This window comes from Bufo bufo, chromosome 4 (genome assembly GCF_905171765.1).
Source record: "Bufo bufo chromosome 4, aBufBuf1.1, whole genome shotgun sequence".
Classification (NCBI taxonomy): Eukaryota; Metazoa; Chordata; class Amphibia; order Anura; family Bufonidae; genus Bufo; species Bufo bufo.
The window spans coordinates 635,049,154-635,065,764 of record NC_053392.1 but is presented as its reverse complement, the minus strand read 5'-3'; the positions used below and the strand labels follow the sequence as shown (position 1 = coordinate 635,065,764).

Here is a 16,611-nt window from a genome sequence, read left to right as displayed (position 1 = left end):
ATAACAGCGTCAGCCACAGATCCCCCACATAACAGCGCCATCCACAGATCCCCCACATAACAGCGTCATCCACAGATCCCCCACATAACAGCGTCCTCCACAGATCCCCCACATAACAGCGTCATCCACAGATCCCCCACATAACAGTGTCATCCACAGATCCCCCACATAACAGCGTCCTCCACAGATCCCCCACATAACAGTGTCATCCACAGATCCCCCACATAACAGCGTCCTCCACAGATCCCCCACATAACAGCGTCCTCCACAGATCCCCCACATAACAGCGTCATCCACAGATCCCCCACATAACAGCGTCATCCACAGATCCCCCACATAACAGCGTCATCCACAGATCCCCCACATAACAGCGTCATCCACAGATCCCCCACATAACAGCGTCATCCACAGATCCCCCACATAACAGCGTCCTCCACAGATCCCCCACATAACAGCGTCATCCACAGATCCCCCACATAACAGCGCCATCCACAGATCCCCCACATAACAGCGTCCTCCACAGATCCCCCACATAACAGCGTCCTCCACAGATCCCCCACATAACAGTGTCCTCCACAGATCCCCCACATAACAGCGTCATCCACAGATCCCCCACATAACAGCATCATCCACAGATCCCCCACATAACAGAGCCATCCACAGATCCCCCACATAACAGCGTCCTCCACAGATCCCCCACATAACAGCGTCCTCCACAGATCCCCCACATAACAGCGTCCTCCACAGATCCCCCATAACAGCGTCCTCCACAGATCTCCCACATAACAGCGTCATCCACAGATCCCCCACATAACAGCGTCATCCACAGATCCCCCACATAACGGCGCCATCCACAGATCCCCCACATAACAGCGTCATCCACAGATCCCCCACATAACAGCGTCATCCACAGATCCCCCACATAACAGCGTCCTCCACAGATCCCCCACATAACAGCGTCATCCACAGATCCCCCACATAACAGCGTCATCCACAGATCCCCCACATAACAGCGTCCTCCACAGATCCCCCACATAACAGTGTCCTCCACAGATCCCCCACATAACAGCGTCATCCACAGATCCCCCGCATAACAGCGTCCTCCACAGATCCCCCACATAACAGCGTCATCCACAGATCCCCCACATAACAGCGTCATCCACAGATCCCCCACATAACAGCGTCCTCCACAGATCCCCCACATAACAGCGTCATCCACAGATCCCCCACATAACAGCGTCCTCCACAGATCCCCCGCATAACAGCGTCCTCCACAGATCCCCCACATAACAGCGCCATCCACAGATCCCCCACATAACAGCGTCATCCACAGATCCCCCACATAACAGCGCCATCCACAGATCCCCCACATAACAGCGTCATCCACAGATCCCCCACATAACAGCGTCCTCCACAGATCCCCCATAACAGCGTCATCCACAGATCCCCCACATAACAGCGTCATTCACAGATCCCCCACATAACAGCGTCCTCCACAGATCCCCCACATAACAGCGTCCTCCACAGATCCCCCACATAACAGCGTCCTCCACAGATCCCCCACATAACAGCGTCCTCCACAGATCTCCCACATAACAGCGTCATCCACAGATCCCCCACATAACAGCGTCCTCCACAGATCCCCAATAGCAGCGTCCTCCACAGATCCCCCACATAACAGCGTCCTCCACAGATCCCCCACATAACAGCGTCCTCCACAGATCCCCCACATAACAGCGTCCTCCACAGATCCCCCACATAACAGCGTCCTCCACAGATCCCCCATAACAGCGTCCTCCACAGATCCCCCATAACAGCGCCATCCACAGATCCCCCATAACAGCGTCATCCACAGATCCCCCACATAACAGCGTCCTCCACAGATCCCCCCCCATAACAGCGTCCTCCACAGATCCCCCACATAACAGCGTCATCCACAGATCCCCCACATAACAGCGTCATCCACAGATCCCCCACATAACAGCGTCATCCACAGATCCCCCACATAACAGCGTCCTCCACAGATCCCCCACATAACAGCGTCCTCCACAGATCCCCCACATAACAGCGTCCTCCACAGATCCCCCACATAACAGCGTCCTCCACAGATCCCCCACATAACAGCGTCCTCCACAGATCCCCCACATAACAGCGTCATCCACAGATCCCCCACATAACAGCGCCCTCCACAGATCCCCCACATAACAGCGTCCTCCACAGATCCCCCACATAACAGCGTCATCCACAGATCCCCCACATAACAGCGTCATCCACAGATCCCCCATAACAGCATCCTCCACAGATCCCCCACATAACAGCGTCCTCCACAGATCCCCCACATAACAGCGTCCTCCACAGATCCCCCACATAACAGCGTCCTCCACAGATCCCCCACATAACAGCGTCCTCCACAGATCCCCCACATAACAGCGTCATCCACAGATCCCCCACATAACAGCGTCATCCACAGATCCCCCCCATAACAGCGTCATCCACAGATCCCCCACATAACAGCGTCATCCACAGATCCCCCACATAACAGCGTCATCCACAGATCCCCCACATAACAGCGCCATCCACAGATCCCCCACATAACAGCGTCATCCACAGATCCCCCATAACAGTGCCCTCCACAGATCCCCCACATAACAGCGTCCTCCACAGATCCCCCACATAACAGCGTCATCCACAGATCCCCCACATAACAGCGTCATCCACAGATCCCCCACATAACAGCGTCATCCACAGATCCCCCACATAACAGCGCCATCCACAGATCCCCCACATAACAGCGTCCTCCACAGATCCCCCACATAACAGCGTCCTCCACAGATCCCCCACATAACAGCGTCATCCACAGATCCCCCACATAACAGCGTCATCCACAGATCCCCCACATAACAGCGTCATCCACAGATCCCCCACATAACAGCGCCATCCACAGATCCCCCACATAACAGCGTCCTCCACAGATCCCCCCCATAACAGCGTCATCCACAGATCCCCCATAACTATGTCATTCCCAGCCGCGTCAGCGGCTCATATGGGAAAATCCAAGCAAATAGACCTCTAGCACAATTCCCTTAAAATATCGCATCGCATATCGTTATCGCAATTTTTAGGGCTCTAATCGCAATCGCACAGAATTCCCCTATCGTGCAGCCCTAATATATATATATGAGGACAGCACAGGGGACGGACATTATACAGGGAGTGCAGAATTCCCATATCGTGCAGCCCTAGTTGCCTGTACCGCATCCTTGGAATACGGGTGACGCTGTAAGCGGTGACGGGACACGAGAATCATTTCCATGTTCCCTCATTTTGGCGCCTTTTTGTGATGCAGCAGAGTACGGCCGGAGCAGGCGGTGTACAGGTGGGGGCACCGAGTACGCACTGGGGGCACTGTTCTTATAGGGCCTGTGTGTGAGGCTTTATTTTCAGGGACAAACAGAAAAGTAAAAGACATCTTGGCGGCAGAGAAGAGTTGTGGCTGGGAGAAGCCATCATGGTGGTCTGAACCGGATGGAGTCACTGTAACTGACGGCGTCTGTTGTACGATCTAGATTGACTGCTGGGACCCCTCCAATCACGAGAACGTTGGTCCCCTGCTTGAGCCACAATCATGCCACCATGTACCACAGGTAAATTCAATGTCTACGGGCCTGAGGGACAGCTGAGCCCTGTGCTCCGCCATCTGCTCGTCCAATGGACATTGTGCATTCACTACTCGATGCAGACGGGGGCGCCGGCGGCCGCTGCGCTCTCAGACTTTATTCTTGAACAGGAGACAGATTTAAAGGGTCTTTCTTTATGCCGGAGTTATTCCACTCAGACTGGGGAGTGTAGATGCCGTTAGCAACGAAGAGAGCGGCGACTGCGACCGGCTAGGGAGCTAGATAGGAGTGTGGCTAGAAGAACTGTGGATGCCTCTGAGTGGAGTGCTGCAGAATCCACATCTAGATTATAAAACTCAATGGCCGGCCGTCCTCTATCGGCATCGTACGCAGGAACATGGGGGTCCGGGAAGGTTTCTGTGAAGGTCTCAGCTCTCTGGGACGCACCATACTTGAGATATTCCCAAAAAATGTTTTAGCCTATAGAAGCTCACAGGTCCATCACTCATATCCTGACATACAGTCACATGACCCTTATCAGCCTATAGAAGCTCACAGGTCCATCACTCATATCCTGACATACAGTCACATGACCCTTATCAGCCTATAGAAGCTCACAGGTCCATCACTCATATCCTGACATACAGTCACATGACCCTTATCAGCCTATAGAAGCTCACAGATCCTTCACTCATATCCTGACACACAGTCACATGACCCTTATCAGCCTATAGAAGCTCACAGGTCCATCACTCATATCCTGACATAGTCACATGACCCTCATCAGCCAGAAGCTCACAGGTCCATCACTCATATACTGACATACAGTCACATGACCCTTATCAGCCAGTAGAAGCTCACAGGTCCATCACTCATATCCTGACATACAGTCACATGACCCTTATCAGCCTATAGAAGCTCACAGGTCCTTCACTCATATCCTGACATACAGTCACATGACCCTTATCAGCCTATAGAAGCTCACAGATCCTTCACTCATATCCTGACATAGTCACATGACCCTCATCAGCCAGAAGCTCACAGGTCCATCACTCATATCCTGACATACAGTCACATGACCCTTATCAGCCTATAGAAGCTCACAGATCCTTCACTCATATCCTGACATAGTCACATGACCCTCATCAGCCAGAAGCTCACAGGTCCATCACTCATATCCTGACATACAGTCACATGACCCTTATCAGCCAGTAGAAGCTCACAGGTCCATCACTCATATCCTGACATACAGTCACATGACCCTTATCAGCCTATAGAAGCTCACAGGTCCTTCACTCATATCCTGACATACAGTCACATGACCCTTATCAGCCAGTAGAAGCTCACAGGTCCATCACTCATATATTGACATAGTCACATGACCCTTATTAGCCAGTAGAAGCTCACAGGTCCTTCACTCATATCCTGACATAGTCACATGACCCTTATTAACCAGTAGAAGCTCACAGGTCCGTCACTCATATCCTGACATACAGTCACATGACCCTTATCAGCCTATAGAAGCTCACAGGTCCTTCACTCATATCCTGACATACAGTCACATGACCCTTATCAGCCAGTAGAAGCTCACAGGTCCATCACTCATATCTTGACATAGTCATATGACCCTTATTAGCCAGTAGAAGCTCACAGGTCCTTCACTCATATCCTGACATAGTCACATGACCCTTATTAACCAGTAGAAGCTCACAGGTCCATCACTCATATCCTGACATACAGTCACATGACCCTTATCAGCCTATAGAAGCTCACAGGTCCATCACTCATATCCTGACATACAGTCACATGACCCTTATCAGCCTATAGAAGCTCACAGATCCTTCACTCATATCCTGACATAGTCACATGACCCTCATCAGCCAGAAGCTCACAGGTCCATCACTCATATCCTGACATAGTCACATGACCCTTATTAACCAGTAGAAGCTCACAGGTCCGTCACTCATATCCTGACACCCAGTCACATGACCCTTATTAACCAGTAGAAGCTCACAGGTCCGTCACTCATATCCTGACACCCAGTCACATGACCCTTATCAGCAGGTAGAAGCTCACAGGTCCGTCACTCATATCCTGACAGTCACATGACCCTTATTAGCCAGTAGAAGCTCACAGGTCCTTCACTCATATCCTGACATACAGTCACATGACCCTTATCAGCCAGTAGAAGCTCACAGGTCCATCACTCATATATTGACATAGTCACATGACCCTTATTAGCCAGTAGAAGCTCACAGGTCCTTCACTCATATCCTGACATACAGTCACATGACCCTTATCAGCCAGTAGAAGCTCACAGGTCCATCACTCATATCTTGACATAGTCATATGACCCTTATTAGCCAGTAGAAGCTCACAGGTCCTTCACTCATATCCTGACATACAGTCACATGACCCTTATCAGCCTATAGAAGCTCACAGGTCCTTCACTCATATCCTGACATACAGTCACATGACCCTTATCAGCCAGTAGAAGCTCACAGGTCCATCACTCATATCTTGACATAGTCATATGACCCTTATTAGCCAGTAGAAGCTCACAGGTCCTTCACTCATATCCTGACATAGTCACATGACCCTTATTAACCAGTAGAAGCTCACAGGTCCATCACTCATATCCTGACATACAGTCACATGACCCTTATCAGCCTATAGAAGCTCACAGGTCCATCACTCATATCCTGACATACAGTCACATGACCCTTATCAGCCTATAGAAGCTCACAGATCCTTCACTCATATCCTGACATAGTCACATGACCCTCATCAGCCAGAAGCTCACAGGTCCATCACTCATATACTGACATACAGTCACATGACCCTTATCAGCCAGTAGAAGCTCACAGGTCCATCACTCATATCCTGACATACAGTCACATGACCCTTATCAGCCTATAGAAGCTCACAGGTCCTTCACTCATATCCTGACATACAGTCACATGACCCTTATTAACCAGTAGAAGCTCACAGGTCCGTCACTCATATCCTGACACCCAGTCACATGACCCTTATTAACCAGTAGAAGCTCACAGGTCCGTCACTCATATCCAGACACCCAGTCACATGACCCTTATCAGCAGGTAGAAGCTCACAGGTCCGTCACTCATATCCTGACATACAGTCACATGACCCTTATTAGCCAGTAGAAGCTCACAGGTCCGTCACTCATATCCTGACATAGTCACATGACCCTTATTAGCCAGTAGAAGCTCACAGGTCCTTCACTCATATCCTGACATACAGTCACATGACCCTTATCAGCCAGTAGAAGCTCACAGGTCCTTCACTCATATCCTGACATAGTCACATGACCCTTATTAGCCAGTAGAAGCTCACAGGTCCTTCACTCATATCCTGACACCCAGTCACATGACCCTTATTAGCCACTAGAAGCTCACAGGTCCATCACTCATATCCTGACATAGTCACATGACCCTTATTAGCCAGTAGAAGCTCACAGGTCCATCACTCATATCCTGACATAGTCACATGACCCTTATCAGCCAGTAGAAGCTCACAGGTCCATCACTCATATCCTGACATAGTCACATGACCCTTATTAACCAGTAGAAGCTCACAGGTCCGTCACTCATATCCTGACACCCAGTCACATGACCCTTATTAGCCAGTAGAAGCTCACAGGTCCATCACTCATATCCTGACACCCAGTCACATGACCCTTATTAGCCAGTAGAAGCTCACAGGTCCATCACTCATATCCTGACATAGTCACATGACCCTTATTAGCCAGTAGAAGCTCACAGGTCCGTCACTCATATCCTGACACCCAGTCACATGACCCTTATCAGCCAGTAGAAGCTCACAGGTCCATCACTCATATCCTGACATAGTCACATGACCCTTATTAGCCAGTAGAAGCTCACAGGTCCATCACTCATAGCCTGACATAGTCACATGACCCTTATTAGCCAGTAGAAGCTCACAGGTCCATCACTCATAGCCTGACATACAGTCACATGACCCTTATTAGCCAGTAGAAGCTCACAGGTCCATCACTCATATCCTGACACCCAGTCACATGACCCTTATTAGCCAGTAGAAGCTCACAGGTCATCACTCATATCCTGACACCCAGTCACATGACCCTTATCAGCCTATAGAAGCTCACAGGTCCGTCACTCATATCCTGACACCCAGTCACATGACCCTTATCAGCCAGTAGAAGCTCACAGGTCCATCACTCATATCCTGACACCCAGTCACATGACCCTTATTAGCCAGTAGAAGCTCACAGGTCATCACTCATATCCTGACACCCAGTCACATGACCCTTATCAGCCTATAGAAGCTCACAGGTCCGTCACTCATATCCTGACACCCAGTCACATGACCCTTATTAGCCAGTAGAAGCTCACAGGTCCATCACTCATATCCTGACACCCAGTCACATGACCCTTATTAGCCAGTAGAAGCTCACAGGTCATCACTCATATCCTGACACCCAGTCACATGACCCTTATCAGCCTATAGAAGCTCACAGGTCCGTCACTCATATCCTGACACCCAGTCACATGACCCTTATTAGCCAGTAGAAGCTCACAGATCCTTAAAGGCCACAGTTAAAGGGGCGGGCTGCTGCTAATAAAAGACACAAAGTGTAACTGCCGGGTGCATAGGGCTACCAGTGCTTTCCGGACTCCTGGACCCCTTGGAACAAATCCAATAAACGCACAAACAGAAGAACACTTCATACTCAGCGCCGGTGAATGGAGAGCCCCTGACGGAAGCACCATGAGAGAAAGAGCGGCCCTCCGGGACGGGACCCTCAGAGACCAGGACTAGTCACCTGACAGGTCTGTCCAAGGAAATCCAACTTTTACAGCTTTCTGTTCTGTCACTTCTTTATTACCCTCATAGAAATGTCTGAATGAACGGACAAGTGGGCGTATTCCTTTGTCAAAGGGGCGTGTCCTTACCCAGCCTGACCCTGTCAGCGCTCACAAGTGGGGCACCGCCAACTGGTAGCACACCGCGAAAGAGCATTTCTAGAGGGAAGAACCACCATAAGACTCTCCGAAAAGTATTTACTAACCTACGGCACGAAGAAAAGCACACTACACCGCACAGCAGAGCCGACGGATCCTCTATACTACACCGCACAGCAGAGCCGACAGATCCTCTATACTACACCGCACAGCAGAGCCGACAGATCCTCTATACTACACCGCACAGCAGAGCCGACAGATCCTCCATACTACACCGCACAGCAGAGCCGACAGATCCTCTATACTACACCGCACAGCAGAGCCGACAGATCCTCTATACTACACCGCACAGCAGAGCCGACAGATCCTCTATACTACACCGCACAGCAGAGCCGACGGATCCTCTATACTACACCGCACAGCAGAGCCGACAGATCCTCTATACTACACCGCACAGCAGAGCCGACGGATCCTCTATACTACACCGCACAGCAGAGCTGACGGATCCTCTATACTACACCGCACAGCAGAGCCGACGGATCCTCTATACTACACCGCACAGCAGAGCCGACGGATCCTCTGTACTACACCGCACAGCAGAGCCGACGGATCCTCTGTACTACACCGCACAGAAGAGCCGACGGATCCTCTATACTACACCGCACAGCAGAGCCGACGGATCCTCTATACTACACCGCACAGCAGAGCCGACGGATCCTCTATACTACACCGCACAGCAGAGCCGACGGATCCTCTATACTACACCGCACAGCAGAGCCGACGGATCCTCTATACTACACCGCACAGCAGAGCCGACGGATCCTCTATACTACACCGCACAGCAGAGCCGACGGATCCTCTATACTACACCGCACAGCAGAGCCGACGGATCCTCTATACTACACCGTACAGCAGAGCCGACGGATCCTCTATACTACACCGCACAGCAGAGCCGACGGATCCTCTATACTACACCGCACAGCTGAGCCGACAGATCCTCTATACTACACCGCACAGCAGAGCCGACAGATCCTCTATACTACACCGCACAGCAGAGCCGACGGATCCTCTATACTACACCGCACAGCAGAGCCGACAGATCCTCTATACTACACCGCACAGCAGAGCCGACGGATCATCTATACTACACCGCACAGCAGAGCCGACGGATCATCTATACTACACCGCACAGCAGAGCCGACAGATCCTCTATACTACACCGCACAGCAGAGCCGACGGATCCTCTATACTACACCGCACAGCAGAGCCGACGGATCCTCTGTACTACACCGCACAGCAGAGCCGACGGATCCTCTGTACTACACCGCACAGCAGAGCCGACAGATCCTCTATACTACACCGCACAGCAGAGCCGACGGATCCTCTATACTACACCGCACAGCAGAGCCGACGGATCCTCTATACTACACCGCACAGCAGAGCCGACGGATCCTCTGTACTACACCGCACAACAGAGCCGACGGATCCTCTGTACTACACCGCACAGCAGAGCCGACGGATCCTCTATACTACACCGCACAGCAGAGCCGACGGATCCTCTATACTACACCGCACAGCAGAGCCGACGGATCCTCTATACTACACCGCACAGCAGAGCCGACGGATCCACTATACTACACCGCACAGCAGAGCCGACGGATCCTCTATACTACACCGCACAGCAGAGCCGACGGATCCTATATACTACACCGCACAGCAGAGCCGACAGATCCTCTATTCTACACCGCACAGCAGAGCCGACAGATCCAATAGGCAGACATTTTGAGGTTTACATTTTTTTATCATCCAATTTGATGTCCTCCACGTTAGTGAAGAGGTAAAAGGGAATGGAGAGAGGAGGGAATGGGGTGAGGAGGGAATGGGGTGAGGAGGGAATGGGGTGAGGAGGGAATGGAGAGAGGAGGGAATGGAGAGAGGAGGGAATGGAGAGAGGAGGGAATGGAGAGAGGAGGGAATGGAGAGAGGAGGGAATGGAGAGAGGAGGGAATGGAGAGAGGAGGGAATGGAGAGAGGAGGGAATGGAGAGAGGAGGGAATGGAGAGAGGAGGGAATGGGGCGAGGAGGGAATGGGGCGAGGAGGGAATGGGGCGAGGAGGGAATGGAGAGAGGAGGGAATGGAGAGAGGAGGGAATGGGGAGAGGAGGGAATGGGGAGAGGAGGGAATGGGGTGAGGAGGGAATGGGGAGAGGAGGGAATGGGGTGAGGAGGGAATGGAGAGAGGAGGGAATGGAGAGAGGAGGGAATGGAGAGAGGAGGGAATGGGGTGAGGAGGGAATGGAGAGAGGAGGGAATGGAGAGAGGAGGGAATGGAGAGAGGAGGGAATGGAGAGAGGAGGGAATGGAGAGAGGAGGGAATGGAGAGAGGAGGGAATGGAGAGAGGAGGGAATGGAGAGAGGAGGGAATGGAGAGAGGAGGGAATGGAGAGAGGAGGGAATGGAGAGAGGAGGGAATGGAGAGAGGAGGGAATGGGGCGAGGAGGGAATGGGGCGAGGAGGGAATGGAGAGAGGAGGGAATGGAGAGAGGAGGGAATGGGGAGAGGAGGGAATGGGGAGAGGAGGGAATGGGGAGAGGAGGGAATGGGGAGAGGAGGGAATGGGGAGAGGAGGGAATGGGGAGAGGAGGGAATGGGGCGAGGAGGGAATGGAGAGAGGAGGGAATGGGGAGAGGAGGGAATGGGGAGAGGAGGGAATGGGGAGAGGAGGGAATGGGGAGAGGAGGGAATGGAGAGAGGAGGGAATGGAGAGAGGAGGGAATGGGGAGAGGAGGGAATGGGGAGAGGAGGGAATGGGGAGAGGAGGGAATGGGGCGAGGAGGGAATGGAGTGAGGCGACATCATCCAGGGTATTAGTCGGTTCATTCATCCTAAGAGCTAGAACCCTGGCTGCATCTGGGCCTGATAAAGCTTCATCTCTGGAAAAGAACTGAAGACTGCTGCCATCATCACCATCATCATCACCACCATCATCAGTATTTTACAACAACACCCCCCTCCAAAATCTTGTAGAAAGTCTTCCCAAAGAGTGGAAGTTGTTGTAGGGCCGGGGGCCACCACCATAAGAGCCACACAATTCATGTCTAGCCACACTAGAGGGTGGCCTCTCGATAGAACACAGTAGAAGTGTGATCGCCTTTACCGTCCTCGTGGATGTCAGAACTGATACGAAGAGCCTGAATTGTGGACCTCCTGCATGCTACACTGACGTGTATTACTGTGTCAGTACGTCTGTCTAGATATCTATGACCTTCTCTTCTCACCTGGTGAGGTCAGAGGCGGGTGCTCCTCCATCATGGCGTCCTTGTACAGATCCTTGTGTCCTTCTATATACTTCCACTCCTCCATGGTGAAGTAGACACTGACATCCTGACACCTTACAGGAACCTGATAACACAATGACACCGTCATCATTACCCAGACCCCTCCAGTGCGGTTACTGGAGAATTTCCCAGCAGGATCACCTCTCCGGTCAGCAGCTCAATAATCTTGTGGGTCAGTTCTAGGATCTTCTGCTCATGTATCAGGGAGGGAGGCTCTGTCATGGGGGTCCTGCTCCACACTCCTGACTCCTGCATGATGGGAGTCCTCCCCGATGTCGTCTTCACTATGGTGTAATCCTGTGGATGGAGAGAGACACTTAGGGAAAGACAATCCTTCCTGACACCAAATCTACAGAATCCCTCCCTGGATCATGGCCCCATCTCCAGACATAGTCACTAGAAGCTGGAGTATTCTTACCCTCCAGGCCCTTTATGGACTCTTCTAGAGAATCACCAATGATCACTTTCTCTGGCCTCACTGCTCTTACAGTACAGAATCCTATTCTGTGTTGGTTTAGAAACCTTCTTTCCTCTAGAAGTAGTGGAGGCCTTCTTGTGATGGTCCAGAAACATCTAAATGTTAAGCTGGTGGTAGGAATCCTCCCTCCAGTCCACCATCAACTCCTCTCCCTTCTCTCCTGGGTACAAAGTGTCTACCTACCTTCTCACGGATCCTACAACATGACTTTTAGTCACCATGATACCATACTGGTGGCCAATCTTCACGTTCCCCATCACTTGGAAGGTCTGGAAGCCATTATACAGGACCCTGGACTCTTCCTATCACTTCATATGATGGATTCTACTTCCTGATGTCTGAGTTATTACAGAATACAATAAAGAGAAAACAAATCTAGAAGGGGTTACCTCTCCGCTCAGCAGGGAGATGATCTCCAAGGTGAAGTCTAATATTCTTCTGCTGATCTCGTTCCTGTCCATCCTTGTTGGGTCATTCAGGAGAAGACGAGAAACATGGAGGCTTCTAGTACTGCAGGCGCCTTTATGAGAAAAAGAGAAGCTGGAAATCATCCAGGGGCAAGAAGATTACTGAGACCCAGAACCGCCCCTACTGAGCCTGGAGAGACCCCACCAACACTGATGGTAGAGGTAGTAGGTCATTCTCACCGACTGCTCATTTCTATTCTAGAAACAGACTCTTAGGAAAGATACCACTGATTATGATCCCACTACAGAGGACAGTTCACATGAAGCTGATGATGCTTTTCACACTGTTGGGGCTCGTGCACACGGCCGTTCCGTGCATTGGGGACCGTAATATGAGGTCCCCATTTAAGTGAATGGGTTAGGGTTAGCGGTCTGTTTCCGGGCTGCAATACTGGCCCTAAATCAGGAATTTTATCCTGTTCAGTCTAGATCAGGGGTGCCCAACCTGCGGCCCTCCAGCTGTTGTAGTTTTACAACTCCCACAATGCCCTGCTGTAGACTGTCCAGGCATGCTGGGAGTTGCAGTTTTACAACAGCTGGAGGGACACAGGTTGGGCACCCCTGGTCTAGATCAACTCTCGATTGTTTTCAGAAGATGGAAGATATCTTCTCAGACCGGTTAGGGTCATCCCCTGCTGAGACAAGCTCTCGGAGAACCAAGTACATGACCTGGTGTTATTATACGCCAAGCAGACAACGGGGTGGTGCTAGAGCAGTATATATACGGAAGGTTGGCCAATGTTCACACACCTTCCACTAGAGAGAGATCCCACCACACAGTTTAAGGCTACATGCACACGACCGTATGTGTTTTGCCGTCCCGTCCATATGGCATCTGTTTTTTTTTTTTTTTTTGCAGATCCATTGTAATAATGCCTATCCTTGTCTGCAAAAAGGACAAAAATAGGACATGCTCTATTTTTTTTGCGGTGCTACGGAACGGACATACGGATGCGGAGAGCACACGGTGTGCTGTCTGCATTTTCTGCGGACCCATTGAAATGAATGGGTCCGCATCCTATCCACACAAAAAAATAAGGAACGGACACGGAAAGAAAATACGGTCGTGTGCATGAGGCCCAATGAGGAGTTCCAGGTTATTTTGGAGAAGGTACTTCATTTAGGTTTCATTAACCATTAAGAGGATGAATCTATTTTGGTTTAATATCCAATTGTTTCACTCTTTACCTAAACTGCATAAGGGAGGTTTCCCGCCCCTCTGTGCCCCATAGTAGCGGGCATCAGCTCACTCCATGAACATCTCTGGTTTCCTACAAGATACCAAATCGGTTTAATTATCTGTCCAATCACATGGGTGCGTTCTTGGGTGACTGCAGAAGTGGAGTCTTTTAATAACGTCATCCCTCATGATGCAGCAGTAATGGCGTAACGCTAGTGTCTTGCTACTTATAGCAAATATACTCAGAGGATTATCTTTGTGATGCTGTAGCCTAATTGCTGTCATTTGTGACCAGCAGTTTTTCCACCTCATCACCACGACGGCCCACAAGGAGATTGACCCCTGACCTCTGTAGGGGCAGGAACAGAGAGAGGTTTAAATCCCCCCCTCCCACCACCAACACCAGTGTTTCCTGTCCCTACAGAGGACAGGGGCAGAGAGAGGTCTCCCTATCCAGGGAGATGAAGATTGATGTTCTCCTGGCACCTTTCGATTTACCTGGGTGTCCCCCTGCCCTCCCGCGGTGAAATGGGAGGCATCACTCCGTTCAATACGTGAGCCTGCTCCCTGGACGCGATCTCCCGCCGGGCCTCTGATGGTCACAGTCGTGTTGCGCGTCGTGCGCTTTGCGCTTCACGGCTACATCGCTTGCGGGAGACAGGAGGAAGTGACGTATAAGGCGCGCGTCTCCTGGTAACATCAGTACAGCACATGGAAGTGCCGAGGCAACCGCTGTTGTTTGTGCCAGCATGTCCGCGGAACCCCGCTCTCCAGGAGAGCCCTCTGCGCCGGCTGCCGTAAGTTCCCCTGTGGGGAGAAGTGCTTATGTCACCAATGCCTGTTTGCACCTGTGGTCAGGGAACTCGGGTTCCTCTCTCCTCCTCCAACTCCTCCTTTTCTCAGGCTTTGGGGGCAAAATATAACATTCAAATTAGTTTTTGTTATATCAAGCCTGATTGAGGTCGCTCTCCCCTCCTAGGTCCCTAAGGAGGCGCAGAAGAAGGTTAGGAAGCCCGCCAAGTGTATATCGTGCTTTAGGCGGCTTCCTGATGATTACCATAAAAGACTATGTAAGGATTGTATTTCCAGTCATATGTGAAGAACAACCTTCCCAAATAGAGGAATTTAGGTCCATGATTCACGACAAAGTCAAATCCTCCTTATCTCAGCTTACCTCTTTAACTAGGGATCCGCCCCCAGCTAAAAGACAGAAAATAGCATCCCCCTCTTCCTCTTCCTCAGACGGAATAGCCAAAGACGCTTCATCCTCTAGACCCTGGGATGACGAGGAAGCCTCCTCTGACATCGAATTCTCCGAATCTGACAGAAGATTTTGTTTTTCTTCTGAATGCATGCCAGACTTATTAAAGGCCGTCAGAGCTACCATGGGAGTGGAGGAAGCCCAGAAGTCCCATTTAGTACAAGACGAAATGTTCGGGGGGCTTCGTGTTAAAAAAAAAACGCGTTTTCCCCATAAACGAAAATATTCATGAGATGGTCCTCGACAAGTGGTCCAATCTAGAGAAACGTCTGGGGGTACCTAAGTCCTTTCGGAATAGACTTCCATTTGATCCTAATGAGTGCAAAATATTTAATGAAACACCTAAAATTGATGTTCAGGTCGCAAAAGTAAACAAGACAGCTCTACCATTTGAGGATGCCTCAGTTACGCGACCCCATGGACAGGAAGGCGGACAGCTTATGGAAGAAATCCTGGGAGGCCACAATGTTCAACTTAAAGTCTAATATTGCTGCTACCTCGGTGGCGAGGGCCATGGGGTTGTGGTTAAATGAACTTGAGTCTCATATCCGCGACAAGACCCCTAGGGAGGAAATCTTGAACTCCCTTCCTCTGCCGAAGTCAGCCACTGCTTTTATGGCGGACGCCTCGGCGGAATCGGTAAGATTCGCCGCCAAGGATGCCGGCCTATCCAATGCGGCCCACCGGGCCTTGTGGATGAAGTGCTGGTCCGGAGATAAAACCTCAAAGATGAAGTTGTGCTCCATCCCCTTCTCGGGGGAGTATGTCTTTGGCCCTGTGCTGTTTTCCTGGCTGGTTGGTGGGACCCAGAGCTAGGTATGGCATGGTCAAGCAGCACGGGTGCTGTTTGGCCACTGGGTCCCGCCGCCGGCGGGGATGGCGCCACAGCGCTGGCGGTCGCCGTGCAGCGCCGCGCCAATTTTAGGTTAGGACCCACTCATAGAGGCAACCTTGGCGTGGTGAGTGGGCTTATTGCCTTTTGATCAAAATGTACACAAATGCCTCATTTAGCATGTAGCATGGAGGTAGTACACATGCGCTATTCAGTGCTGTCTCCTGCAGAAAAGCAGGGATGAGATCATAGCATTAGCAGTGAATGTGCGATTCATTTCTTCTTCTCTCTCATTATTTTATACATAGAACTCTGTCCCTGGATCTGCACTCCTTCCACTAGCCAGGTGGAAGGAGTGCAGATCCAGGGAGATCATAAGATCGGGTCTCCAAATAGAATTTTCTTCATCTCCCCCAAACCGTTTCATTGTCACCAGTCCCGCCTCATCCTCAGTAAACAAAAAAATCCGTC

General features: G+C 51.1%; 1 protein-coding gene across 1 annotated transcript; it reads right to left on the bottom strand.

Moving 5' to 3' along the window:
* Window positions 1-11,842: 11,842 nt before the first annotated feature.
* Window positions 11,843-12,923, bottom strand: LOC120999408 (gastrula zinc finger protein XlCGF66.1-like). The gene is made up of 3 exons (XM_040430290.1): window positions 12,790-12,923; window positions 12,064-12,219; window positions 11,843-11,986 (listed from the first exon to the last, which is right to left on the bottom strand). The coding sequence occupies exons 1-3, from the start codon at window positions 12,859-12,861 to the stop codon at window positions 11,843-11,845; spliced, it is 372 nt and encodes a 123-aa protein (XP_040286224.1). The 5' UTR covers window positions 12,862-12,923.
* Between the last annotated feature and the right edge of the window lie 3,688 nt (window positions 12,924-16,611).

Coding starts and splice junctions, on each gene's coding strand:
- LOC120999408 (XM_040430290.1), bottom strand. CDS start 12,861: ATGGACAGGAACGAGATCAGCAGAAGAATATTAGACTTCACCTTGGAG. Junction 12,220..12,789: donor TCTCCCTGCTGAGCGGAGAG/GTAACCCCTTCT, acceptor CTCCATCCACAG/GATTACACCATAGTGAAGAC. Junction 11,987..12,063: donor TTGAGCTGCTGACCGGAGAG/GTGATCCTGCTG, acceptor TTGTGTTATCAG/GTTCCTGTAAGGTGTCAGGA.